The 27,656-nt window shown below is 42.6% G+C and overlaps 1 protein-coding gene across 2 annotated transcripts; it reads right to left on the bottom strand.

Annotated features, from left to right (window-relative positions):
- Positions 1-382: 382 nt before the first annotated feature.
- Positions 383-24,124, bottom strand: rab11fip4b (RAB11 family interacting protein 4 (class II) b). Of its 2 annotated transcripts, XM_062387151.1 has the most exons (14): positions 23,728-24,124; positions 12,357-12,607; positions 11,668-11,853; positions 9,716-9,850; positions 8,452-8,487; positions 7,327-7,426; positions 6,846-6,949; positions 6,542-6,682; positions 6,150-6,231; positions 5,209-5,346; positions 4,856-5,014; positions 3,217-3,297; positions 2,600-2,743; positions 383-2,040 (listed from the first exon to the last, which is right to left on the bottom strand). In XM_062387151.1, the coding sequence occupies exons 2-14, from the start codon at positions 12,572-12,574 to the stop codon at positions 1,924-1,926; spliced, it is 1,641 nt and encodes a 546-aa protein (XP_062243135.1). In that variant the 5' UTR covers positions 12,575-12,607; positions 23,728-24,124; the 3' UTR covers positions 383-1,923. The 2 variants fall into 2 exon arrangements, with proteins under 2 accessions (XP_062243135.1, XP_062243136.1); XM_062387152.1 differs by lacking the exon at positions 3,217-3,297.
- Positions 24,125-27,656: the final 3,532 nt, after the last annotated feature.

Here is a 27,656-nt window from a genome sequence, read left to right on the forward strand (position 1 = left end):
CTGTGGAAATCTATAGCAACGTCTTCCTGAAAAAAGTCCTCAAAAAGGCACAGACAGAAGAAAAGTTGATCCATGCAAAAGGAAACAAACGTCTTTTTTGTGCAAGGAAGCAAAACTCAAGTTTTAAATCATTACATGACACAGCAGATTGTAAATATTTCCCATCTTATAAAGAACGACCTCACTGCATTACAGAATACTGTACACGTCTTACACCGCGTTTAACAGGTTTCAATTCAAAAAGCCTTTTTTTGGCCACACACAAAGTGAAATATCAAGTAGTACATTCATGATATTTACAGAATAAGAGAGTACCAGAGAGCCATTCCCTACAATCTGAGACCTGTAGGCTTCGGAGATTGAGATTGCTAATCTGTGGGATTCCCCCCCCCCCCCCCCCCCCCGTCTTTATTGGACAGCGTGGTGTTTCTGTTTGAGAGCAGGATTTATTGGTGGCACATTCAGATTTTGCTTGTGCAGTAAAGCTAACACACCAGCGATGTGGGGGCGGGACAATTTCATTTTTAACACTACGACGAGCATTCTATTGGTTGGGGAATTTTGAAAGACTTATCGCACAAAATAATCCAACCGCAGAAGAAAAGATAACCAAGAGCAGAGAAGAAATCATGGAGCAGACGTTTCATGTGCGCACAGACGCAGTGGGAGCGCAGGAAATCTGAAATATCCTGCAGTCAAACTAAAGACCACGTTCTTGAATAAAGTTGGGAATAAAAAAACTGTACTAATCCAGTCTTTTGTACCAAAAAGGTGATGGACGCTCACATCCAGTTTCTGAGTTGATTTTTACTGAGTAGAGAGAGATGAGTAAACCACGTCACAATGGCTACTCGCCACTCCACCGTACGTCCTATACATTCATTTCATAACATTTCTGTGCAAAATCATTGGGTCTATTGCTATCAACGGAGAGAATCCTTACAAGCTCATGCTCTTGCTGGCACACAGCAGCCACGGAAGTACACAATTTAAAGACACTCCTCGGTTGCAGCCTCATAAAGTGACACTCTGCTACTCGCCTGATCCAACCTAAGGGCCACTTCTTGGTGAAAAAAAGGTTCACCACTGGACTGATTGACTCTGCAAGTGCTGTCTCAAGTTCCTGGAAGACGTGGTCTCAAGAATATAAACCCCCCCAACAACTTCACCTTCTATAAACATTCACTGACTTCACAAAAGACAAAAACCCTCCTGTGATAGGATCCGTGGATCATCATCCGACTTCCGACTGTTACTTGATTCATCGTTTTCAACTTCACATCAAGGCATTCCTCATTTCTTTCTCTCACCACTTCTGCCTCAGCCTCCTTTCAACACCTGCTGGTCCGAGCAAATCACATCCTTTCAAAGACCACCGACATGACAGGGGGAGAGAAGACAGCAGTGGACTGACCCGCCTTCATGTCTGTCTCGCTCAGGTTTGCAGTCTTGCATGTCAACTTTGTTTGTCTGTCTCACTGTACCGTCCTAAACGTCTCTCTCTACACTGTACCAAACTGCCTCAGCCAACACTACACCAGGAAACAGTAGAACCCACATCAGGTTTAATACATCGATCCAGTTTCTAATCCCGAGTTCATTATGTCCAGTGATCGCTGAAAGCAGGATCTCCAGTTTTGTCTTCAGGTCAAAGGACGTACATAAACAAAGTTCAAGCTGCAGAGTCGCAGCAGTATGATCAAAAGTCAGTGAGCAACCAGTGCTTTGAGCTTTCGCTGCGGAAGAAGTCCCCTTCCAGCCACAAACAGCAGGGGGCGATGCATGTCTATTTATATGTCCCAGTTTCCGACTGGCTCTGCCCTGTCTCTGCTTTCCTGTACAGAATCAGGTCTTGATGCAGCAACTGGAATGATCCTCGCCCTCCCGAGTTCCAGGATGAGTCTCACTCCAGTTGAGTCACTGCTAGTTCTTTATCTCCAGGATGGAGGGGTTGTGGTCCAGGATGGACAGGATGATTTTGTCCATGTACTGTCGCAGGCGCAGGTTGATTTCCTCCTGCTCCTTCAGGGCTTCCATCAGCTGGGGACAGAGAAGTGTGTCAAACATCTTTTCATTTCAGTTATTTTTAGCACCGCACACTTCAGTCTTATTAATTGTATCGTTATACAAACATTCCATTGTTGACCCAATGCAAGAATAAACTACATTAACAAAAAGCAACAAACAAATCCTCTTTGTACAGAGAAATGTAGTAGACTGTAGTTCTTTCACTATCGAGACATGCGCTCGACCAATCGTTTCAGTCTCAGCTGTCAATCAGGAAGTTTCCCTCCATCAATTAACTTATTAAAACCAAACAACTGTAAAAATCATTTGTCATGCTATAATTATTAGTTTAGCCCATGTCCCCTTCACTGACATGGAAGAAGGACGGATTTCTGACATATACTGCATCAAGCCAACAGATTGAGATGCTTCACTTTTAGGAATTAGTCATAAAGTCCATGATTATATACAGTCTATTGTTCATAATAATGTATGGTGACCATTTTCATTGTCATTAATGAGACACCACTTTAACTGAACTGTATGCTCATAATGTAATGTACGTAGAATGATTCTGCTCTCCGAATTGTACCTGGTCTCTCGAGGCATTGTCTATCTCTGCAGCCAGAGACTGGGCCTTGGTCTGAGTGGCGAACAGGTTCTTTGCTTCAAAGAGACTGAGGCTGAGGATCTGACCGTTCAGATCATCGTTCTGCTCCCTCAGCTTCTGGTTCTCCTATGATACAGAGTCAGGGAGGGAGAGAGAGAGAGAGAGAGACAAGAGGGCGAATGAGATATGCATCTGGACCACACAAGCACATTAAAGCTGATTATGTTATGTTTTTTTTTTTAAATGACCACTACTCAAGCCTCACTCAGCCCTTACGCCAAAACACTGCATGTGGTACCTCAGCCAGCAGCAAACACAGCAATGCACATCTATTTCAGCGACACCTACAGGACATTACATGGGTTACGCGTGTTACAGGACAAACTGCTCCCCTGCTTTGTTATGGAAGCTCCATGATTAGGTTGCCCGCGAGCGCTGACAAGAGGTCAGTTTGCTTTATACCCTCGTTCCATTTTTAACCATGAGTTGTGAAAGGGGTGTTTGCAACACTGACCCCAATTCAGCCTGGGCAAATCCACTCTACTCCAATGTGATTAGTGGTTAATCGGGGAGGTCAGATGTCATAGAAGCAATTTTACCATCAGGCCAGGATGGAACCAAGCCCCGGACAACACCAGGTGCTGGAATTCAGAGGGAGGAAAGTCCTGGGACGCAAACGGCTGGACACACATATACAGACATTAACAAAGGCGCACAGGCAAGAGTGACCCTGATCACATCTGGTGCTAACATCCATCCTGAGACCTAATGACAAGTTGACAGTTGTAAGTACGTCCGTTCACACCTCGTACTGAAATGCATCCAGAATGTGTCCCCTGGGAACACTTTACCGCTCTATACATAAATATACATGTACGTATACGGTGATATAAAGAAAGACATGAAAGAAATTATCTGCAGACTGCAGCTGGTAATAAAAATATGATCTCTTCTTCCTCGTCTGCACTTCAGTGGGACGGGATTGGCTCGAGGCTACAGGAGAACATCTTACATCATCCTATATCAGTCTCTGTTCAAATGCACACACTATATGAATCAGCAATCCATTCTAACTGGCTGTGCATCACTTCACAGTTAACTTAAGGCCAGATGGCAACTTCTCCCTTTGATAATTACTTTTGGCTAAAGTCAGTGGAAGCACACTTTCCACTCCACAGGAGGACATGTCAGCTTCCAGAAAACTTATTTTACGAGTCAAATGACATTTGAGTAACACTCTCATCGGCTCCCTTATCTCTCATGTTTACTTTGCATCAGGTCTGTGCACTGAGACCGGAAGCAGGAACCTGATATCTTAGTCTCTAACTTTGGTTGGCAGATACCTAGAGGCAAATTTACTTTGGGAAAAGTGAAACCAAGTCCACTGGACTCTCTGTTACATCACTATTAGCACACTATGCTTAGGATAGTGCTGCTTTAAAGGGACCTTAAGGGAATGAGAAGAGCCAACATGATCTTGACCAACCAACTGTCCACACTATCGGCACGGTCACACACAGTAACACATCATGTTAAATGGAAACCACTGTGAGAGCCTGGTTAAGTGCACCGAGCTCTGCAGAAATAATTGTAATTTGCGCATGAATCTATGATTTGCATCAACTGAAACCACCTGAATCAACCTGCATCTATTTCCTCCAAGAGCTACAGATCTGGTAAATATATATATATATAATATAAGAGTAATGTACTGTTTATGTACAGAAACCGTGCCATTTTACAGAAAAAAGTAGATGAATGGCATAAAAACACAAATTTCTAATTATGTCTCTGTGTGTAAAGCATTTCTTTGTCAAAAAATAATCAGGGAATGTTTTTTTTGTATTACAATATTTCACATCCTGTAAAGACTGACTGAAGTCAGAGACAGGCCACATAGTACATTAAGACACACTTCTTCCACTTCTTGAAATAAATAGTATCATGTGTGACATTAAACACCTTCCATTTTCTACTGTATTAAATCTGTGACATATTAAGGTAAATCACTATAGAGACACCTTGTGCAACTTTTCAGTGCAACCTATACTTAAACGGGCCTGATCTTTCAATAACAGCTCAGCAATACAGGATTCAGGGTTCTGAATCTAAATGAAGGTGTTTTATGATCATCTCAGCATCTTAAAGCTTCCTCACTACGCAGACATCCCGAAAGACCAAGAGCTACAACTCGTACACGGTAAAGTATTTGCAGAGAGAGACTTTCATCAGCAGTACCTGCTTGAGTCTCTTGACCTCGTGTTCCAGCTCCACCTCCCTGGTCCTGCAGTTGAAGTCGGCCAGACTCGTGGAGGAGGTGCGTCCGCGGCCAGGCCTCTCCGTCTCCAGCTTGAACAGCTGCAAATGCTCCAGCTCTCGACGCAGGTCCTCTATCAGCTGGACAAAAGATAAAGGGCCGACGAACAACGTTATATAATGTCTATGCAGCTTTTTTCCAAGTGTAGGTGTATGAGGTGACATAACTGCAGTGAGAGAGTGAGCGAGGGAGAGGAGGGACAGAGAGTAAGCAGTAGAACAGATCCATTTTGATTAGCGTGTCTGTGAGTGATTGCAAAGAACGACCCTCCCACCTCCTGCATGGCGTCCTTCTCTTTCTGGAACTGGAGTCTGTTCTGTTTCAGTTTGTCCATCATCTTCCTGTAGAGGTCCATCTCGTCCCTCAGGCGCAGACTGGTGTCCTCCAACTTGTCCGTCATTCTTTGCTTCTCCTGACAATGGACAGACATACACACACAGGCCTGGTTTAAGATTGCATGAATTTAAGAATAGTTTCAATACAAAGAGTTTTGTTTCCTTGACACTTTTGGCTGCACATTCGACAACATGTATGACTGACAGGTATCCAGTTTGGTGTTTCTTATTTACCCTCAAAATAGAGGTGTGGTTCAATACGCAGCTGTTCTCCCACCTCATCCTGTCACTAAAATGACAGTCCCTCACAAGTTACTCTGCTTAAAGCATCAGCACAATGTATTAGAGGAAACATAACATGCTCATATTCAGGTTAATCATTATTATTTGGGTTATTATTTGAAGTCATTGACATGCGCTGCCTTTCAGAAAACTCTGTCTCTTTAAGGCTCCTGATAAAGCCCTGTCTGCTCTGATTGGCCAGCTGGCCCGCTCTGTTGTGATTGGTCAACTTTTAGTTTTTCTGCTCTTGCTTCACCTGGGTGTTTCAAGGGCTGTGCCAGACTAGCCACTAGGCATGTATTATGCAAATACTGAGTCACATGTCATAATTATGTCGCGGTAGCAACGGCCGGACGACTGAGAAGTTATATCCGGGCCTTGACGAGCAGTATTGTTTATGACTTTATCGCAGACTTTGGGCTTTTTAACTACGATGACATTTACAAACACAAAAACCTTTATCATAAAGTAGAGAAAAAAACGCGCAAAACTGAGCAGAAGATGTGTTCTTTAAAAACAAAGTTAAAAAAGCAGAGTAACGAAAAGACAAACAGGATTAAAATGAACAAATATACATGGACAAGTGAACATGACTTACCTCATCCAGTTTCTCCGTCTGTGACCTGAGTCGGCACATGTGAAGAGACATCTCGCAGTTCTCCTCCTCCAGCTGCTTAACTCTGAAAAACAAAGGATCCACCGTGTCAGTGTAAGTTTATATATCAATGAGTGCCTCATAGTCAGTTCAGTCCTATAGAACAGGTTCAGCCAAACAAACACAGTCAGTTCTGTGGCTCCAGAAGTAGCCGACTCATGTGAAGGAGGAATATCTAAGACCCAAACGGTTTCACAGTATTTTTCTCTGAACTTGCAGACACGTCAATGTGCATGTTTCCCCATATCAAGGGATTTAAAAGCAACACTGACTCATACTGAAAACAGAAGTCTTTACCTTGTCTGCAGTAGTGTACGTGTGTGTATGTGTCTCACCGGTTGTTCAGCAGCTCTGTCTGTGTGTTCTTGTCTCGCTCCATCTTGCCGTAGGCCTCTCGATGTCGCCTCAGTCCCTCCTGCAGGTTTTGATCTGCTCGTGTCTCTGTGTCTTTCAGCTGCTCCTCCAGCTCATTAACCCTGACACCATGATACACAAACTGTTACTTTTTGAAACGCTAAGTTCTAAACGTTATGTCTGATGATCAGATAAGTAAGTTGGAGAAAAAAAAACTTGCACCACAGCCAACCTACGTTTTCTAAAATAAATCTCATTCATTTTTGAAAGAACAGCTTTCTGTACCTGTGAACTAGTTGTGTGTTCTCCTGCCTCAGCTTGGACTTGAGATCTCCATTCATCAGAATCTCATTTTCCAGCTCCGCTACCTTCTTCTCCAGAGAAGTCACCTGAGGGAATCAGAGAAGATTTACTGAAAGCTGAACACAAAATGATCATGACATATGCAGACACAAGAGGAATCCTGACAGGGATGATCATATATAAAGCATTTTTGACTCAAGCTGTACATCCACCTCCAAGTGGTAGACGTCTTCACTCTCCGGTATTTTAGAGTCACTTCTAACAGTGCAAATAAGAGCTGAATGTGAGTTATATAGTGTATATTATTGGACGGTTTGTTAATAGTCAAACAGGAATACAGAAAGCCAGTACTTCCCAAAGAACATCTATTTGGTGGTTAAAAGAGCTCACAACATAGCATTTGGACAAACCTGCAACACACACACAGACACACACACAGACACACACACACACATATTCATACCTTCTCATTGATGTCAATGTCACAGGAGTCGATACTGTCTCGGAACAGGTCCTCCGTGCTGCCATTGCTGCTGCTTAAGTTGCTGTTGTGGAGAAGCTGCCTGCTCAAACACACAGGGATAGAAAGAACCAGCTGAGGATAGATCCTTGTAAGAAATATCTGGTGTGTGTGTGTGTTTGTGTGTGTGTATGTGTGTGAGAGAGAGAGAGAGACTGAAAGTAAGTGGGATCTGCCCTGCATAGAGGCTGCTGGAAGATAAATGATAAAGGAATACAAGCACACAAGGGAGAGCTCGTGCAAGCAGAAATAAAATGAGTAGCCTTACAGAGACACCCACACAAGTGTGTGTGTTTGTGTGTATATGGGACTGTGCTACTCAGTCAAGTAGGGCATACATGCCAATATGACCCCTCTTTCACTGATGGAAAAATGTATCAACAACAAGCTTCTGGTCCATTATTGAGATTAGAGAGGAGAGGAGAGGAGAGGAGAGGAGAGGAAAGGAGAGGAGAGGAGAGGAGAGGAGAGGAGAGGAGAGGAGAGGAGAGGAAACAGAAAGAACAAGCAGAAGATAAAGAGAGCAATAAAATGAAAGACATAATCAAAGTGGACGGAGAGGACAGTAGAGGGAACAAGCAGAGGGAGCCAAACCTTATATTGAATACATAGATCAGGTCTGACAGGCCATTTTCACTATGTCACTGTAATTCAGTTACAGAGGGTGGAAATAGGACAAAGGCCTGGATACAAAACATTTCAGTCAGTACAGACCGACCGGCCATGAAGTGGCCGTCACTGAAAAGCTGCTTTCTCTGCAGCCCAGAAGAAAAACCAATGTGCTTCCCCAACGTCTCTGTTTATAGATCTGATAAATCTCATCCAGACATTGTGTTTTATCTCTGGATAACTAGTTAGTAATTAACTGGCTGTTAAAGCTCAATGGTCGGGCTGCAGAGTGATAAGGAAGCAAGGATTGCTAATCTCGCTCTATCTTCAGCTGTGAGTGTGTCAACAAATAAAGCAAACACGTGCATCTCAGGCTGTCTAATGCATAAACACAGAGAACAAGGGAGTGACCTTTTCACACACACAAACACACACACCACACACACACAGGTAACCTACCTTCCAAACGCCGTGCTGGAGATTTTCCTGTTGGGGCTACAAAGGCAGAAAGCAAAACACAGACAATTTGTTAGAGTGAATCGCCATGGATACGTCTTGTTGCAACAATATACTGGAACAATAATTGCTGATGGCCAGTCAGATTTTGTCTCTTCACTGTGACAAATAGAGTGGAAAGAGAGAGAGAAATAAACATTAAACGGTATGTCAATACAAATAGAATTTCACCTATGTCTGCTGAGCCAAAACTTGTTTTATTGCACAGCCCTATGTTCATACACGTTTGAGTATATCCTCCTTTTTTGTCAAAATAAAATCCCATCATCATACTTTTCAGATCCACTTCCTACGAGCTCACAAAGTCAATTCCGCGATCGATATACATCTCACTCTCCTATTCTTGCTTTTTCCACTCTGACTCTGTCTTTATACTCATATCTGCTTCATTATTCATAAGGGGAAAGCACAGGCCTAATAGGGACAGACATGCTGGATTATAGATCTGTCTCTCTATAGGGAGACAACCTGCAGAGTCAGCAGCAGAGTAACTAAACAGTACACACGGTTCTCATCAACATTATTGATATTAGCACATGTGTTTGCAGGTACACCTCACAGCTATTAATGGTCACTAAGGATTATGGTTCCAATAATAGGCTTCCACATTACAGTGGCTGATGATGTAAGCACAGGAGTGACATCCTTATGTAACTATCAATTAGTGTTTTTCGGTGTGTGCTTGTGCGTGTGAGCATGTGAATGATCATTTGTTTGTGCATGAAGCAGGTGGAGGAACGCTTTAAACACACTTTTAATTATATCACATCTTGCCTATTAAATGATACTAATTGAAAAGGTCCTTAAGTCAGCCTCAGTCTCTTTTCATGTGTGGGTACAGACAACCTACCAGAATAATAACCGCAGAGACTTCACGGAGATATGTCGCTCTACCTGTTTTAAATGAGACGCTTTTGTTTGTGGAATCGGTTATTGTGCCGCTGCGACAGAATTTTTAAGAAGGTGGAATTATGATCAATTATTTAAATTAAACTGACAGGACAAAGCGCAGTCAGCACATATATGGTGGCTATTTGATTTGAAAGTATGGAGGTTAGCAGGAAAGGTTTGAGAGCAGGGAAACGCATTACACTGCACAAAAATATTATTTTTGTAGCAACCACTGCAATAACCACCGGTATTTGGTAGGTGTTTGTCATGTGTAATACTGTTGTGTGTGACTGTGTGCATGTTTGTGTGTTTCTACCTGTTAGTCTTGAGGTTCTTCAGGCGAGCCTCCAGGTCATTTAGGAGGTTGACCTTTTTGCTGCACTGAGAGCAATAGACATCCATCAGTTCGCCGGGGTAAGGCTGACGCACCTTACGAGGAGTCTGTCCTGCACTGTAAACACACAAAGACACACGCACACAATTTTTATGTGCCAATGAAAACACTCTGGAGTCAATTTAAAGTGAACCGACTTGGATTTCATGTGCATGTGAGAGCATTGAGTCTCCATTTGAGTGTATAAAACCAAGTAGCCGCTGCCAAGAGAGCTTTAAAAACCGATCCAGCTTGCCACTAAGAAACCCCAATAAAATGAGACTCAAAAAGAGAGAAAGAGAGACAAGGGCCCCATTCAGAGCCGATATTAACATATGTCCTGAGAGAGCCGATCACAAGTGGACTGTGTTAAGTATGTGTGTTCACACCTTTCATTAACATGCATCCAGAACGTTTCTTCTGTTCTGACTGGATCATGCTTCCTTGCTCTATATGCAAGTAAACACAAGTTTAGTGTGAGAGAGCGAGCGAGAGAGAGAGAGAGAGAGAGAGAGAGACTGTGTCCAGTCAAATTATATTTCTACATGAGAAGTCACTATCAGCACTTTTTTGGAGGGAATATTTGAATCAAGAAATTGGACTCCATTTTATTTTATTGTGTTAAAATATGTCGCAAAGAGCTCCATTGAGACGATGATCTTAACAGTTATAACCATCAAGGTTTTCTATGCATCCCATAGAAGTCAGCACAGTTGAGTTTCGAATCTTTACACCCAATGATTTAGGAGAGTTTGTTCTGGTTTAAGTGGCCCTACATCAAAATTAACAAGTGCACCTTTAACCTACTTTGTTCTGTAACTTGACTTCTTTCCCATGCTGAGCTGTCTAAAACTTCTAATAAACAGGGGCCTCATTCTGAATTAAAATCTCCATGCCAACTGCATTTGGAGGATTCTGTCTGCTTGGTATGCGTGGAAGGAGCATGGAGCAGTATTGCTGGTCTATCAGCCGGGAGACTTAATCCCATTAAGCGCAGGCTTTTTGATGAATATTTAATGTGGCCTCAAGGGGGAGAACTCCAAAACCAAACTTACACAGTCAGGACTCAGAATAATCAGTCAGGTAAAGGCTGTCGAGCTTGCTGAGTGGAGGCTCAAGCAAAAATGTATTTAACAGAGTTCGAGCTCCAGAAACTGGGCAGTGATTTACATTTTCCCCCATCAGCATTACAGCACAGAAGAAGTGAAATGTATTAATTATCTGCACTGTGGTTCCCAGCAGGAAGCGATTGCTACCGTGCCAGAAGCAAATAAAGAAACCTACATGATAATCACATTCATTCTAATTCAGGCTAATGAAGGTTATTTATGAGGTAATTATTGTGACCTCACTGTTTTCCTGCATTGGGTTTTTTGTCAAACCCAAACATAAAGATCTGGATTTTTTGCAGTTTCTTACTAATCAAACTTGGCTAATGTAGGTCACATGTTTACATCCAATCCCAACCTGACACACTCGCCCTCAGCCAATCACCTGTAAGCTATCAGAATTTAAAATGTTCTCTCTCTCCCACCTGTCATTCAGCTGTTAGTCCACTACCGCAGTCCCTGAGTGACCCACATCTACCAGGTCATCTCCCTTCAAATCGACCAATCAGGAGCCTTCATTGAACCTCCCAACGTCATACTGCATTCTTCATCATCTCTACCAGGGTCTATGGGCTCTGAGCGGGGGGGGGGGGTCTCCTTTACATCCAAAGCACCTAAGTCATCAGGCTGCTTCCATGGCGTTCTACTTCCTGTGTTGGTCTAAGCTCCAAAGTCTCCTCATCTTGTTCATAATAATATAATCAAGTTGATATCACTCTATCACTCTCTCCTGATTGAAATATCATGCAATATCACGCAAAGAGCATTTTATTTTCTCTCCCTTACCTCGAGGGAACAGATGAACCGAGGTCCGAGTATCCGTTGGTACGAGTCTCGTCGTCCGGACAGGGGCTGCTGAGAGCGAAGTCTGGCTCCTCCCCCTCCCCGTAGTCCTCAAATTGCTCCTCGTTCAGAGAAGCCGAGGAACGTGTCGATAGGTCAGAGGTCACTGAGACGCTGGTCTGACCACACCTGAGGAACAACAGGGAGAGGTTGGTGTTATATTCATAATCATGTGTGGGAGTCAAATTAGAAGAAAGACACTCCATAAGTAATGGAAGAAGCACAGGATGAGCTTAAGATCTTGATCACATGATGACAGAATCAACATTTTTAACACACAGTAAATGTACTTGTACATTAACTTAAGAATATATGTTTCCTTCAGAGAGAGAGAAACAGCATTGAGTGCCGTCCAACTGGAGTTTAATTTAGAGGCAGTGAGAAACACAGGAAAGAGGAAGTGAACACACGGATGACTGTCTAGTTGTTAGTGTAGAAATAGAAACTAAAAACGGAAGTGGTCTGATGAACCTAAATGTCATGTGAAAAAAACAAACTGGATCCGCATATGCATCAAAGTCAAATGGGTCCTTTCTGGGCCCAGGCAAAGTAAGGTGGAAATCAGTTTAGTAGTTTTTTCGTAATCCACAACAAATAAACAAACAAACCAACAAACAGACAGAGGTCCTTACTTCTCCCCCGGGAAAAAGAGATCGCCGAGTGCGTCTTCCTTGTCCCCCGCTCTGATGAGCCCGTCTGAGGTGTCCGACCCTTGGGTGCTCTCCACAGCGCTGTCTCTGTCCGATTCCCTCTCCCTGCCGTCGTCTGCCACCTCCTCTTCAGGGCCCTCCACCTCTCCCGGGAACAGCTGGCACTCAGGGACGGGGTCAGGACTGGCTCGCGTGCACATGATGACCGGACACACCCGCTCCTCCACGCCACCCTGGAGGACGTCAGCGAGAAAGAAAAAGAGCACGGTTTATTTTTGTTATCTCAGTAATGCCGCCATTACCTTCCTCATTTTCTGTTACCCTTCTGTTCTCTTATAGAGTTCTTACTGTTCATATTATTTTCTAACACATGGGAAATCTTTATGGATCCACTTTATTAAAGACATACTCCTTATAACTTCAGAACTTTTCTCCCAGTCCTCATTGTTAGATGTTTTATCATTGCTGTATTTAAATCCAGCGTGACATTGCTGACAGGAGCTGCCAGTGGCTGTCACAGTATGGGTTTTAATAGGGCAGGGATCACAAAATGTAAAGGAATCAAGCAACTAGGGGGCCACGGGAGCATGGTACCGATAAGCCAAATTATTTCCCACTACCTAAACAGTCAACTTAGTGTCACTGAAATATCTGTGAACATTGTAATAAAGGAAATATTCTAAATAATTACCTCTGCCAAGGAGGTGATGTTTCATTGCTAAGTGTGAGTTTGTCTGTCTCTACACAAAAACTACTGAACCCATTTAATGAGTAACCTGATGGAATGGTGGGCTGGTTCTGAACAAAGGTGGATCAAGGAATTTACTTTCTCTAACATTGTGAGATAGAGCATTTTGTTCACATTTACACTGGTTGTCCAGGAAATAATTCATGGATTTCTCGATGAAAGATCTGGCATATCTAGGGAACTGCTTTCTATGAGTGTGTGAAATTTGGTGAAGCTGTATAATAATTGAAGTGGACTTACAGGAGTTTTATTCCTCCTGAAAATAACTACACATGGCGTGCTAAGAAATACAGTGAATGTGTAAATAAAGAAGAAGAAAATAAGAAAAGGGAAAGAAAACCAAAGAAAACTAGCCAAATGTTCTTATGATTAAATATAACACATTACAATCTTTTATACGTAGTGAATTTATCATTTAAGACATGGAGGTCCTTTGGAATTAAGAACTCTACTGTGTTTTATGTTTGAGAGAGGTGTTCACAAATCAAGGCTGACCAGTTAATGCAGAGAAACTTGTGGATTCAGTTCTAGGAAGGATTTACCATTTAGTAAATCCCTGTCATTGTGGGAATGGTCTTAGGTTGACAGTGGGGGTCTGGAGGGTGACAGGGGTGAAAGGGTGGCCTCGGTCAAAGGTCACAGGTCCCGCTCCATCTAGTTCAGCTCTTTAGCGGCTCAAATGTAGTCTAACGCAACGGAGAACAAGGACTTAACTCAGCATGACTGAACAGCTGAAACGCAGAGTGAGGGAGAGGGAGCAGGTAAAGACAAAATCCCTGAGACGAGCCGGAGAGATGTGGGGTGAAGAGTGAGTACCAGAAAGGTGGGGAGGGTGTGAGAGAGGCATGGATCAAGCTATGGGTGTAGGAAGGGGGGCAGAAATAGGTGTAGAAAAAGAAGATTTGAACTAAAAAGTCGGGATAAGGGAAAGGAAAGAAAGAATACAAAAATGAAATTAACTGCAGAAAGAGGTTAGAGGAGAGTCTGAGAACTGTGAGGAACGAGGGAAAGAAGCTTAAGGACTGATACACACTGTCGTGTCTCCATGACTTCAGAGGAAAATACACTGACTTAGGCCTACATTGATTCCCTGGACACTTTATATCCTATAACCGATTTAGGGTCCCCAACATGAGTATTACAAAACACACACACACACACACACACACACACACACACACACACAAGTCTTTTTGATGTAGATTTCTTGGCTGAACAATGGATACTCAGTTCTTTCTAACACAAGACTACTTGTACTGTATGTATTGTGCTGTGTATTTCTGTTAACAATGGAGAAATGACAGCAACATACACACAGTACCTGCTTTAAAAAAAAAAAAACGATCCATTCACCACATTAACTGAGACTACACTTGTGCCATCAGCCAACATGGGGTCGGAGGCTGAGTCTGTGAGAGAAAGAAAATGAAGGATAAAGGTCTCTTTAGCATTCCTCGGACCAGTCTCCTTATATCCCTGCAGATGAATAAGGATCCCAGTGTGCGGCAAGAAAATAGGCTTCACCCCCCTATGCACTCCCCCACAACAATTCAAAAACTGGGCAAACCAACACAGTGGGCCACTTGACACCTGTTGCGCTCAATATGAAGCTTTTCATATGAAGTCCTCACTAACATAGTACATCCTCCTCAACAGTCAGTCCCAAATGTATGGACTTTGCTAAACCGGCTTCAGACATGCACTTCACATGAGGGCATGATCTTGAGAACGCAAATGTCTGAGTCAGTAGCTCCAGAGATTTTCCAGAACTTTTCCTGCAGGCCACCTGGTAAAATGTCAGAGTGAGTCCATGTGAGAAAACAGCAGGAAATTGTTGTGATGATGTTTCTAACAAGAGATGGACGCCGGACTGAAGAGGAAAAAGAGGCGTTAAACACGTAGGAGACTCCTGTAAAGATGACGATAATGTTCAATGCTACTGCGCTGAAAAAAAAAAAAATCATGCACTACACTCTCTTTCCAGACACATCCCCTTGACCTGAATGTTGTCAACATGTCTGACCCTGAAAAATCTCCCGCTGGGTTAGTCTTATGCAGACATCGTCATCACGTCTGAAATCAGCTTTGGACTGTTACTATAACTGGGGATATTTACTTCATTGGCAGATTCAGAACTGTCACATTCACAGCTGAGAGAAGACACCATGGAAAGCAGAGCTAACAGAAGAAGAGAAATTGAAGAGTACCAACAAACGAACCATCACGCACCACCATGAAAAACCGGAACGACAAGGTGGCGTAGGCTGACCACAAAGCTCATCTCAGAGCTCTGATAGGAGACCCTGTCTTCTTTTTAAGAGATGAGGAGTGGAGATACAAAGGCTTGACGAGCCAGTTGGAAGACTCTCGCAGTGAGCTGGCCCACTCTGATAGCAAAGTTAAAGCAGAGGATTCAACAACAACATTATCCTGCAGTTCATACAACACAGATACTAAAGACTGTATCTAGTTGCAAGCTGACTGCTTTTTTCACATTGATTGAAGAGCTTTATTTTCCAGTGTTCAGGTGAATGAGTGTAAGTGTCTTTTGACTCAAGATCTCATACAAAGAAACAGAAAGGACTCATGCCGAGCACTCAAGTAGTTTCAGGAGAACATGTGCCGTCACTGAAGCTGCCACTTAAAGCCTTTCAGACAAAGACACTGATGAACAGTATCATCCTACAGTGAGTGTGTTCTTGTATTTGTATGTTTGTTGAGTCCATGAAGGGCAAAGACTTGGGTTTAAGGATATGATTTAGTTGTGATGGTTAAGGTTAGGGAACTATTCATGTCACTGAGTGTCCTCACAGAGATAGAAGTAAAAGCAGGTGTTTGTGTGTGTGTTGGTGTGTTAGTGTGTGTGTGTGTTTACAGTGTGCCTCTCCCTGTTCCCCATGCTCCAGTTCAGCCTGGGGGCTCAAACTGCCAAAACATGACTCTACAGAGTGTTTTGTGTTGCTTGATTCCCCGCAGCACAAACAGCTCGGCTGCCAAACACCATCCAAGCTGCCAGTGGCTTTGAACCGAGGATGAGGAGATCTGCTTCTAACGGCCTGAAGCCTGACGGGCCTTTAAATCTGCTTTGGCCAACGGAGGATTTCTTATTGCTGTTCTTACATGTTTGCTGGGAACAAATTTATTTATCAACAGGTTCAATCAGGTATTTTACATATTTTACAACATAGTATAATTCCTTTGCAGGCTTGTTTTTTTACACATTAGTAGCATTTTCCTAAAAGTTCAGATCAGAAATACCTATTATCTAAGAATGTTTGTATATGGAGCAAGCAGATGTGACTTTAGAGGAATGTTTGCTAAAAAAATTAGGGCAAGGACTAAAATAATAAATACATATATTTAAATCAAAACTGTGCTTAATGAAACAATCTTGAGTTTAAAAATAGAATAGATTGATGTTAGACACTTGATAAATGATATATCAACTATTGCGATATTGGCTGCACATTAAAAAATAGAGATGATAAACATCTACTCTGTTTTATGCTTTGATCAACATCCATGTCCTCAGATCACCTTTCTCAGAGGTCAAAGATAAAGAGATAAGAATAAAGTGCACAGCATATGTTGATGTACACATTTTTTACCCGTTAAACTGAAAAGAAAGACTTTCAGATGTCTGTGTCTGTTGCCGCAGGGTCTGACCCAGTTTAAATGCAGATAGTCCTTCCCTGCTCTTCTTCTCCGCTCCCCCAGGTGAAACCAGTGTCAGGGAATGAAAAGATGGAGCGATAAAGAAGAGGAACTCTCAGTCTCTTTTTTCAGAGATGAGGGATTCAGGTTGAGCGAACAGACCTTTGCTGTGAGTTAGTGGCCAGCTCGAGCCTGGTCGTGTGATATTTTAGTATAAAATGTAAATGTGTGTGTATATATGTGTGACTGCTTTCTGTTTCCAGTTAAAAATGAGCTTCTACCCTCTCAATCATCACTGAAATACCCAATGTGACAGATTTTATGACATGTCGTGTATTAAATGTCACGAGCAGCTGAAAAAACAAGTTATCCCTGTAAACTATCCCTGTAAAATATAGGTCGGAGAGTGTCGTATATAGACACAAAGACAGTCAGAGCAGATCTTCCAAGTAGAGGTACAATTGGGTAGCAATGATACTTGTGTGTGAGACAACGAGACGAACACAGCCAGGTTCTCTGGGAACAATGTATTATTCAATCACTGCAGCTGCGATAGAGACGTACAATGTGAGAGGAAAAGAGAGAAAATAAAGAAAAGAGTACACATCTCTCTGGACAGCTGAAGAGCGAGAGAGAAAGAGACCACTCCATGTCAAGAGAGAGAGAGACAGAGAGAGAGAGAGAGAGAGAGAGAGAGAGAGAGAGAGATAGGAGGAAACTGAAACTCTGAGTGACTGGACTCATTTTCCAGTCATTAACTTTCAGCTGAACTTGAGAATCACATCATTCTCTTCAGCAGTGAACAGGAAGTCAAAGCAACATGAACGTTGACAATCAATCACATCCTGCCAACACGGTTACTGACAATTCTGACGAGTTTCTGACATCTGACAGTTGAGCAACACTATGAGATCACAGTTTGGAAAATGATAATAACCAAATGGTGTTATTGCAGCGGCAGTACCGGTTACACATGAAGCAAACAAGTGTTAGAGCAAGTCTTGAGTCGAGCAGTTGGCAAACAAGCACGAAGAGACTCCAGAATTAAATGGATTTTTGGGAGACAATAACAATAACGTTATTATTGTGTGAAACATTTCTGACACAAATACAATCACCTGACATTTATATCTAAAGAAAACTGTGTATGATTCCTGAGGTGTCGATACCACAAAGGAATTCAGGCAAACTTTATACTAAATAAACACAAATGAAAAGAAAACTCAAACTTCAACAATGGAAATAAATGTGTTTTTAAAGTCAAATGTGAACATCATGCATCTTTCCTGCATTGTTTTCAAATCTGCTCATATCAACAAACATAAACTGTGATACAGGTACAGGTAGAAGAGTCTTATTAAATTGAGCATTTATGTGCTTTTGTCTGATGACAAACAAATTATTATGAAAACGTGATGAAGATAAAAAATGTAAGTGATATCGCTTTCTGCTGCCAACGCAAAGAGGAGAGAAGAAGCTGATGTGTGATGAACTCAGTCCGACTGAAACGTTCATTTATAATAGTGGTAAAATATTCAACTCTGATCTGACATTTTCTCTAATACGACATCAGAGGATTTCATTTTGTCGTCACAGAGTCTTGTCATGTTGCTCCGAGCTGCAGTGACAGAGTGAGTATATATTAGATAGAACTCTGAAACAGCAACCACATTTAATGAAAACATATATTGCTCTTCATTATGTGTCACTTTGCAGTACGCTGTTTTGCCCCACTCAGGATCCTGTAGAATGACTCATGTTTCCCCAATGATCTGATTGGTCAGTAGCTGGGCCAATGACATGTTTTTGGATCTATTCAACATAAGTTACCATGGCGATTTACCCTAGAAAGAAGTGAACTAGCTTTCTAACTCTGCAACCATTGTGTCGATGGGCCCCTGGTTCTTCTACAACAACAACAACAACAACAGTCTCCACCCACATCCCTCACACCTCTGAGTCTGTGCTGAGTACTGAGGGTCAATGCTAATTCAGTGCTGACTAAATCATTCATCTGTCTTTCTGGAACAATGTGAATTATGTGGATGATGGTGCATTTCAAGGCCTTATTGATTCCCCATCCATCAAAAAAGTCAGAGGACGGTTTTGAACTTGCTTGTTAACTTGTTTTAAGCTTTTGTTGAATTTCCCATAAGAAGATCTAAATTATAAAGAACAATGGTAGCAGTCCATCGTGCTGTAAGAGTTCTGCAGTAGTTCAGCTTATGTGAAGAATCCTCATGAGATATTTAAAGTAAAATTTTCTACAAAGCTTCACCCGATAAAAAGGGGGATCTATGAGAGTCCTGTAAGGCTTTAAGTTGTGATCTCTCTTTAGGAGTGCCCTCTGAGGATATCCGAACAAGCACTTCTGCGGTGAGTCATTGGAGCAAAAAGATTGGAGGAATTATACAGCTTAAAAGGATTTAAAAGTTGTTTCTCAGGTTACATGTTAGTTGTAGAACTAGTCAGACAGTAACCGGGTTGCTAAACAATAAAGCAAAACAAGTGTTGTGCAAAAAGAGAGAACATCGATGGAGAGATCGACCAGTGCAGGGGTGGGAATGGAGGAGATAGTAAGTGAGATCGACTGGATCGATCCATGACACTGACGAAGCTTTGATAGAGCGTGAGTCAGCAGTAAAGGGGCTGGAGGACGAGCAGAGGAGTGCAAGAGGAATTGAAAAGGAGAGAGATAAAAAGAGGGATTGAAGAATAAGAGAGAGAGAGGGAAAGGCAGCAGAGAGCAGTGGAGTCTCTCTGCTTGTGTTTATCAGACTGAGCTCCAGTGACACAAGGCGTTTCTCTGCAGAGGCTTTTCCTGCATCTCTCTCTCTCTCTCTCTCTCTCTTTGTTCATTTCATCCTCTCTGTTTCTATTTATCCATTTTCTGAGCTCTGAGCTCCTCAAGTGCTGCTGCTGCAAAAATATTCACCTAAAAAGTGGATCGTCTAATCCTCCTGCTTTCATTTTCAGCATTTTGACTTCTGTTACCTCTCTTCAGATTTCACCGGTGGGGAATGACAAGAGTGAGACAGCCAAAGGAAATAATTCATTAATTCCCCTTGAAAACAAAAGCTCATATTGTTTGCTAATTAATTGATTATTCAACAATCAGTAATTTCCCAAACAAATAATGATAAATATTTGCTTGGTACAGATTTTTCAAAATCATTCATCCACCAGGGCCCTTAATTCATTCAACTGCACTGAATTTCATACATTCATAGATATCAGTTACCTAAACAAACATCCATGATTTGTATAAATATGTTCAGGTGGATTTATGAAAACATTTGTGAAAACATAACCGCCTTGGCCTAAGGTAGCAATCTGTAGTTTAATCAAAAAGGAAAATAATAATTTTTGAATCCCTATTATTACTATTTAAAAGTCATTTTGCGTTGGGTCATAATCATGCCTAAATGGATTGTATTGACAGGGGACCAATAACATCCATCTGCATGTATCTGCCTGCGTGTCTGTATTAATCACCTCCCATGGAAAGCAATACTCTCCCTCTGCAAGCGCACATTGCACAAAGAGAAGTAATGACTCATATTCCACAACCATTTTGTTAAGTCAACACTGTGAGAAACTTAGGTTTCAATAAATGAGGCACATACACACATGCGCACACACACACACACAAACACACACAAGCACATAAACACATGCATCTGACCAAAACACCTGAGACTCCCCAGTGTGATTACATCCTCTCGTCCTCAATGCTTATTCGTCTTTAAGTCAAAACTACAGCTTTTAAATCAGGTCCGACACTTACAACCACACACATAAAAAAACACTACCCCTTTGTCTTTAGGTAATAAATCACATACACACACACACACACACACTATTTGTTTCCGTCTGAGTCTCAAGGGAAGCAGGTAGCTACTTGGATTACCAGGAATGTTGCACTGGACAAAGGACAATGTAGGGAGGGGACTGGAGGGACAGCAGAGACACTGTGTGGAGGCATTTTCAATGAGGCCCAGCTCAGATACACACAGGAAACCCAAAGTGGTGAAACAGCGTAAGTGACTGTGTTTCTGAATCCACACAATGACAGGCAAGTGTCCTCAAAAAGAAATTAACCTTACAACTAGACCATGTTAGTCCTACAGTTGAGTTTTAAAGTTTATTTAAAATATTCCTAACTTTATCAAGTATGTTTTAATATTATAGTAAAGGGTTAATATCAGGCAGTGTGAGTTTATAAAGCAAACAGTGGCATGTGTGTGCGTGGGTGTATACGCACAGTAGTTCCGTTAAATAAGAAGAACCTGAAATACATCTCTTCTCCTTTGTTTTTGTGTGTTTGAATCAGGTTAATGGGTGAAGTGCATCTTCAATTAAAGACACAGTCCCTGAGGACATGACGGGACAAGTTAGCTGTCTAGTCACATAGACGTCCATGTGTCTGAACTGTCCTATGGGAGTCCTTGGTTTCCTCGCGGCTAAAACACTGTGTGGACAGAAAAAGAGGAGCAACAACATTGACTGTGATGCATCAGCTATTGGCTTTTTAATTGATCTGCATTCAGCAAGGCAGCAAGGTGAGAGAGCGCCTCAGTTGACAGTGCGCTCGTGACAAAAAAATAAAAGAGGTTGGTTAAGGTTGCGGGGTAAGCCGGATAGTTGCTAGCAGCTTTTTTATGTTTGCTTTTATTTTAGTATTTAATTTAACTTCAATGTGTGCTTATCTTTGGCCCTATATTTTGATGTTTTTCTCTCTAAACCCCTAATAAGCAATAGATTTGACCTGGCTTTACTTGACCTCCTGTCTCTATGTGCGTGTGCTGCCAGTTCTTGAAAGAAACAGTCTTAAACAGCATCAGTGCATCAGGATTTGTTACATCAAGTCGACCCGAGTGTAGGTTTTATAAGTCAGTTAATGTCAGTTTGCCCCTGAGCTGTCAAGTGCTCGACAACGACTTTATATGTTTGAACTACACACACTGAGAGGAAGTCAGCGTTTACACATAAGTCAAACCAAAGTCATGACTTTGTCTTGTTTTGAGTGCTACAGCCGACACTGGAGGGGGGGGGAGTGTCGCACAGCAACCTGACAGAATCTGTAGCTGCCATAAAAAATAAATGGTTTCATTAATTGCTTGAGTTTGCCATCTCACAGCCGAGGTGTGTTGCATCCACAACCACTCTGTGCCAAAAAACGTCATGTCTGCCGAAAAGAAAGAACCTCGTGCTTTGTGCAAAGTGCATTGTCTTTCTGTTTGTTGAGCCTGTTGCCGCTGCCTATTGAACGAGGGCCCTTCAGTGAGTCGTTGGTGGCCGACCCTCAGCAGGTGGTCGAGCCGCCGCCGCTCCTCATTTGTTGCGTGTGAATGTTGTTATTCAAATGTCTCTTTAACCCATTAGAACATCTTATAAAAGCAAAATAAGAATACGAAATGGCTTGTTTAGATGTTTGGCTTAATAACAACTAGAACACAACACAGAACTCAGTGACTCAGATGATGTAAGTGTTTTGTTTGAAGATATTTTTGTCCTTCTTTGGAAATGATTCTTCCTCTCTCTGTCAATAAGGAGTGACTGTTTTGACTGCTGCAGATTATCCTCCATTTGTCCAGTACAGCTCAGTGCCGCATGTTAATCTAGTTATTCTAGTCCTGGTGTGCAGGTTGTGCCCTGTCAAAGACATTTGGCTGAATGTTTTGTGTAAGGAAACTAAATCAAATAGATGTAGAAGGAAACAACTTAAGATTATACGACAATAACATGCCAGTGCATGTTGTTGTCTCCGTAACCCACTTGCTTTCTGTGCAATTTCATGTGCATTGACGACAAGGTTGAGTCTAATTTAATATAATGTAATGTAATAAATTAAATGTCTTCAGTGGAAAACAAAAGTCCATAGGAATGTTTCGGGTGTGGGACAATAAGCAGAGAATTTCAGCTCAGCAGGAGGAGAGTAAATCTCATTATGTAACGTCCGGTCACAGACCAGGAGTATTCAAAACCACCAGAGAGTCTGACGTCACATGTTGCTGCTGGGATCCCGCAATACAAATAAAACTCACCTTGCCTTTGTTTCTATTTTTGGACTGGTGAATTAATCTTAGAAGGTTAAAAAGTGCACGCAACTGTTCTGTTGTCAACAGGCTAGTTTCATCAACTGACTTGTCACGATCAGACGGTTAAAAATTGCACATGTATTGTTTATTTATCCTTTATTTAACAATTGCATGTGTTCTATAACTTTACAGATCAGAAAGACATTTTACAATCTAAAATATAGTGATGTCTATTTTTATAAGGGCGATGCTCTCAGAAAGAGACATTTTATTTTACTGTAACATAACTTATGATATCTTAAAATGGTCCATTCATATTCTTCCTCCTGCATCATTTTCCACATTGAACTATGGTCAAACTAAACCTAAATAAGAAACTTGAATCATACATTTAAATATCGAAACCTTGTTAGATAGCAAAACTCATTTCTCCTCAATTTCCTTTTCTTTTCAGCCTTTCAAAACCTGCTTGTCCAATCTATATCTACCTTACACTTCTTTTTTTTATCTTTCCCTCTCCTTCCAGCCATACCCTGGTTTTTCCCAATCAATCCCATTACCCTCAGAGAGACGCTGAACCGCAACAGAAAGTGAACAAGGAGAGACGGATGAGAGGAAAAACAAATGATGGGAGGATGCACCTGAAGCGAAGGAGGATGAAAAGAGAGCGACACAGGACAGTGATGACACAGTCACGAACAGCTGAGCAAGACAGACAAGCAAGCAGGGAGGCTGGGTCCACACAGGCAGCGGACAATGGACTCTGCACTGAATCTGAGCAAAACCCCCCCCCCCCCCTCCCATGTTGAAACAGCCAGCCCCCACCCCAGCACATAGACTGTGTCTGTCTGTCAAATAATCTGCCCCCCCCCCCCCCCCCCCCTTCTCAGCAGGCAGGCTGCAGTCTTACCCCGTTTACTAGTGAGGGAAGTCCATGGTCAGCAGCAGTCCCCCCTTCTCCCCCAGCCAGAGACCATCAGCAGGGCCAAGTCTGTTGTCTCCTCTGCACACACACACATGCACACAGGTGTTCCCAAGAGGAGGAGGAAGCGTCCGGATAGTCCGAGGGGTGAGTCCTAGTTGGTGGAATAGTCCAGCGAGAGGCAGAGAGAGCAGTGCAATGTACCATCCACTTTAAAACACTGCCTGGCTTCACCTGCACTTCCGCTCTCTCACTGTTTCACACACAAACGCACCCACACACATGCATACACGTGCACAAACACACACACAGACACACACACACACAAGCACAGACTCTGCACCCTCACACACTGTCCCTCTCTGGCTGCTCAGCTTCGCCGGCTGACTCGTTCACAGACTGAGAGGGGAGAGCTCAGATCAGGCAACAGTTGTTGAATTCATGGCACCGCCTCCCCCCCCCCCCTCCTTCTCCCTAGCTCACCCTTTGCCTGCGGTTGCCTGGCAACTGGCTTCTGTGGGCGGGGCTCGCTAAGAGTCCTCACATTGCTGCACTGGCTTCACCGCCCACTCAGGCTATATTTGCATATGGAGCCTCGCCTCCCTCTGTCTGCTGGTGATGTGTGGACGAGGGCCAGAGGCTGTGTGGGCTCTGGAGAGAGAGAGGAGAGGAGAGGAGAGAGAGAGAGGAGAGGGAAGGAGAGGAGGGAGGTGATTGTTGCCTCTCAAACTGAAACTGTTTGTCTTCAGTGATGCAGCAGATTCCACAAGACGGGTCAAAAAGAAAAAGAAAACACATAGTGGTTAGTCACAATGAAGCAAAACAGAGAGGAAAGAGGAGAGGCAGTGATGAAGAGCGGCAGAAAATCAGCTTGAGGCGTTTTTCTCGGCTAAAACTGTCTAGAGCCAAAAAGAAATACACTTGAATCTGAGACTTTTAAGAAGAGAAAAAAACAGCCGTTGAATTGTAACAAAAAGTTGTAATTATTTGTATTGTTTATTTATCTATTAACAAATTAATCATTAGATTAGTAAAAAAAAATCTAATTTCAGCTGCAGTGTTTTTCCTCCACCAGGGAGGTCATGTTTTCACCCCTCTCTGTTTGTTCGGCTGTCAGAAAGATTAAGCAGAAGCTGCCACACGCATTTCTAAGGAAACTGGGTGGAGATGGGACAGGGGCCAAGAAAGAACCCATTCAAGTTTGTCACAGGTCCACGGAGGGCAGATTTTTTTTCCACTTTCTTTAACCCCTTTAGTTTTTTTTTTACATTTTCACATATTATTAATAGTACAGATTTAATAATTAATGGATCTTAATGTCACCAAATGTAGTGACTGTAAATGTGGTTTCATCATGGGACTGTCGGGCCTTGGTGGTAATTGCGATCCACTGAGTGACAATATAATTATACAAACAGAAATATCCAGCTCCATCACAAATCCAGTTACTCCAGTTACTCCCCAACCCTACAGCAGTGGACATGTTGGTGCAACTGGGTCAAACTTTTGTTGATCAAATGAAGTTGACTCACCTCAATCACTTATCTGAGTGCATGCTTCATAATATTTATAATTTCTCTCTTTTTAAATACTTATCTCAGCACCGCACAACATTTCAATCACTCTCCCGGCTACAGCTACATCTTATTCTCTTGTATCTTTGTAATTGCTCCAATAGTTGAATACTGACTCCGGGAAACAGAAATCTACTGTTTTGTCTCAGGTTGAGGTCAGTCTCTATGTTCTTTAGAGCAGCTTGTTTGCTTTAAATTCCACCTATTTCAAATACTGAGTATCTCCACCAGTACGATCAGCTCTGAGGGAATATTGTCATCTTGGAACTTCCCTTAATACTCTTTTCTTGCTCGAAGTTCCTTTACCCAATGGATCTCATTTCATTATTAGGGAGGTGAGGGCTCTCCTCAACAGAACCTTAATCTGATTATTAATCCTGCTTAAATCATATTTTTGGTGCTCCAGTGTTAATTTCATGACTCATATGCTGCTTCTATCAGAGAGCCGCGGATGCTCGAGTCCCGGTGCTTGTTGCAAGAAGTCTGATGAAGTGATGAGAAAGAGAGAGAGAAAGGGTGAGAGAAAGGGAGAGAAAATGATGAAGAGGAGGGGAGAGATATGATCGAAGCTTAAGGAGCCAAATAAAACCTAATTATGTGGAAAGGAATGCACCCCTCCTATAATCTCCTCTCTCTCTCCCTCTCTCTCTCTCTCTCATTTGCTTTTCTTTCTCCTTCACTTCTCAGAGACGCTGGCAGTGGCTCAGCCAATGGCCTGTGGCTGTTTGTTTATGTGCAATTTGTTAGAGGGCTGGCCTCTTTTCCCCTTTTCCCCTTTTCACAGAAGCCATTTACAATTCTATTCATGTCTACCTGCCTCATTCAAGAAGCCAACACATAGCTGTGGACCGGGGCCCGTTCACAGGGAGTTAACACGGTTATGTTAAAGTTATTCTGAGAGGGGATGACATTGTTATACCACTTTGCATGATGGGTAAAAAGGTAGGGGCGAGGTGGAGATGATAGCTGGAAAATCTGCATCATACTCCTCACAGAGGGTTGGACACAGGACTGAAGTAATCACACCTTCACATACTGTACATCATCGAGTGCATCTGCTCTGTACATAAAAAAAATTGTATGTGTTGCAGAGTTGGGCTGAAGCTGCTCTGTGGGGATTCTCCACCAGCTGCTGGGGTTCGCAATGCAGCAAGACGAATGATCGAGAGGAAGAGGGTGGGGGCAGACATGGGCAGAGCTAGAGAGGGAGAGATTGAGAGAGGGAGAGAGCAGGAGAGAGCAGGAGAAGCATACGAGAAATAAACGAGGGCAGGGACGCTCCTCGGGGGGGGGGGGGGCGTAGTGGGCTGGTAGTGCTGCTAGTTTGGGCTGAGCACAGTGGATGCTCAGAACAGCTCAGCTGCAGCCAGATATCTGCACATATGAGACACATGCACAGATTTAAATGTTCTCTAAACATGCTTCTATGCACTTCTTCTACGTCTCATATGAGCTGTTATTGTGTTCGTGGACTAGGGCAAAGTTTTTTTGCCCCAGTCCAGTTACTAATTTTGTTAGCAATAGAGCTGTAATAATTTTTTTATTTGAAATTATCTTAGTTCAAACTAGCATTTTAACTCTGCATCAGAAAAAATCCCCATCCACACTAATGTACCTGAAAACACATATCAAGTGACAATTCACGTACTCTGGCCGTGTGCGTGCGGAGGTAAACAGGAAGCAGATCTGGTTGATTAGTTGCTGAAAAGAGTATTAAAAAGACAAAGTGATGGTGAAAAGTAAGAGATGGGATTTTTATTCTTGGACTTACAATGAGGCGGATCTGACGGTGAAATGTTTACAACGTTTTACATTCACTGCAGCCGCCCACATTCAGGAAGTGAATGTTGGGGACTGTGCCACAAACGTCTCTCTTGGCTGCAGCGTTTCCAAACCCATCAACTCTCAACTCCAGAGTAGTGTGGAAGGCAAACGTAAATGCAGGATTGGTGAAGCGTTTCCAGACTAAAATGTAGTAGCGTGGATGTAGCCTGTGTTTCCTTCAACCAGCCCAGAGTATTCAATACATGTGCACAGTTGATTGTCCAGCCTAGATCCTGCACTTGATAATTTCCATGAGTCCAGTCTGAATCATGGCACAGACCTGATGAGGCTACAGGGCAGATGTAAAACTTTGGGCATAATTGATAACTACAGATACATTTATAATGTTACGCTTTAGATCCCATAATTATCCTCTATCATTGTACAGGACTACGGTTTGGAGGAGCTCTGCACAGTTGAGATTGACTTCTGTTACAGATACAGAGCCTATGAGATCAGATAGCCTGCGAACATGGAGTGCACAACGTGACAGTGTAGGCAGCAGAGGCAGCGAGAAGA

Source organism: Platichthys flesus, chromosome 5, assembly GCF_949316205.1.
Source record: "Platichthys flesus chromosome 5, fPlaFle2.1, whole genome shotgun sequence".
Lineage (NCBI taxonomy): Eukaryota > Metazoa > Chordata > Actinopteri > Pleuronectiformes > Pleuronectidae > Platichthys > Platichthys flesus.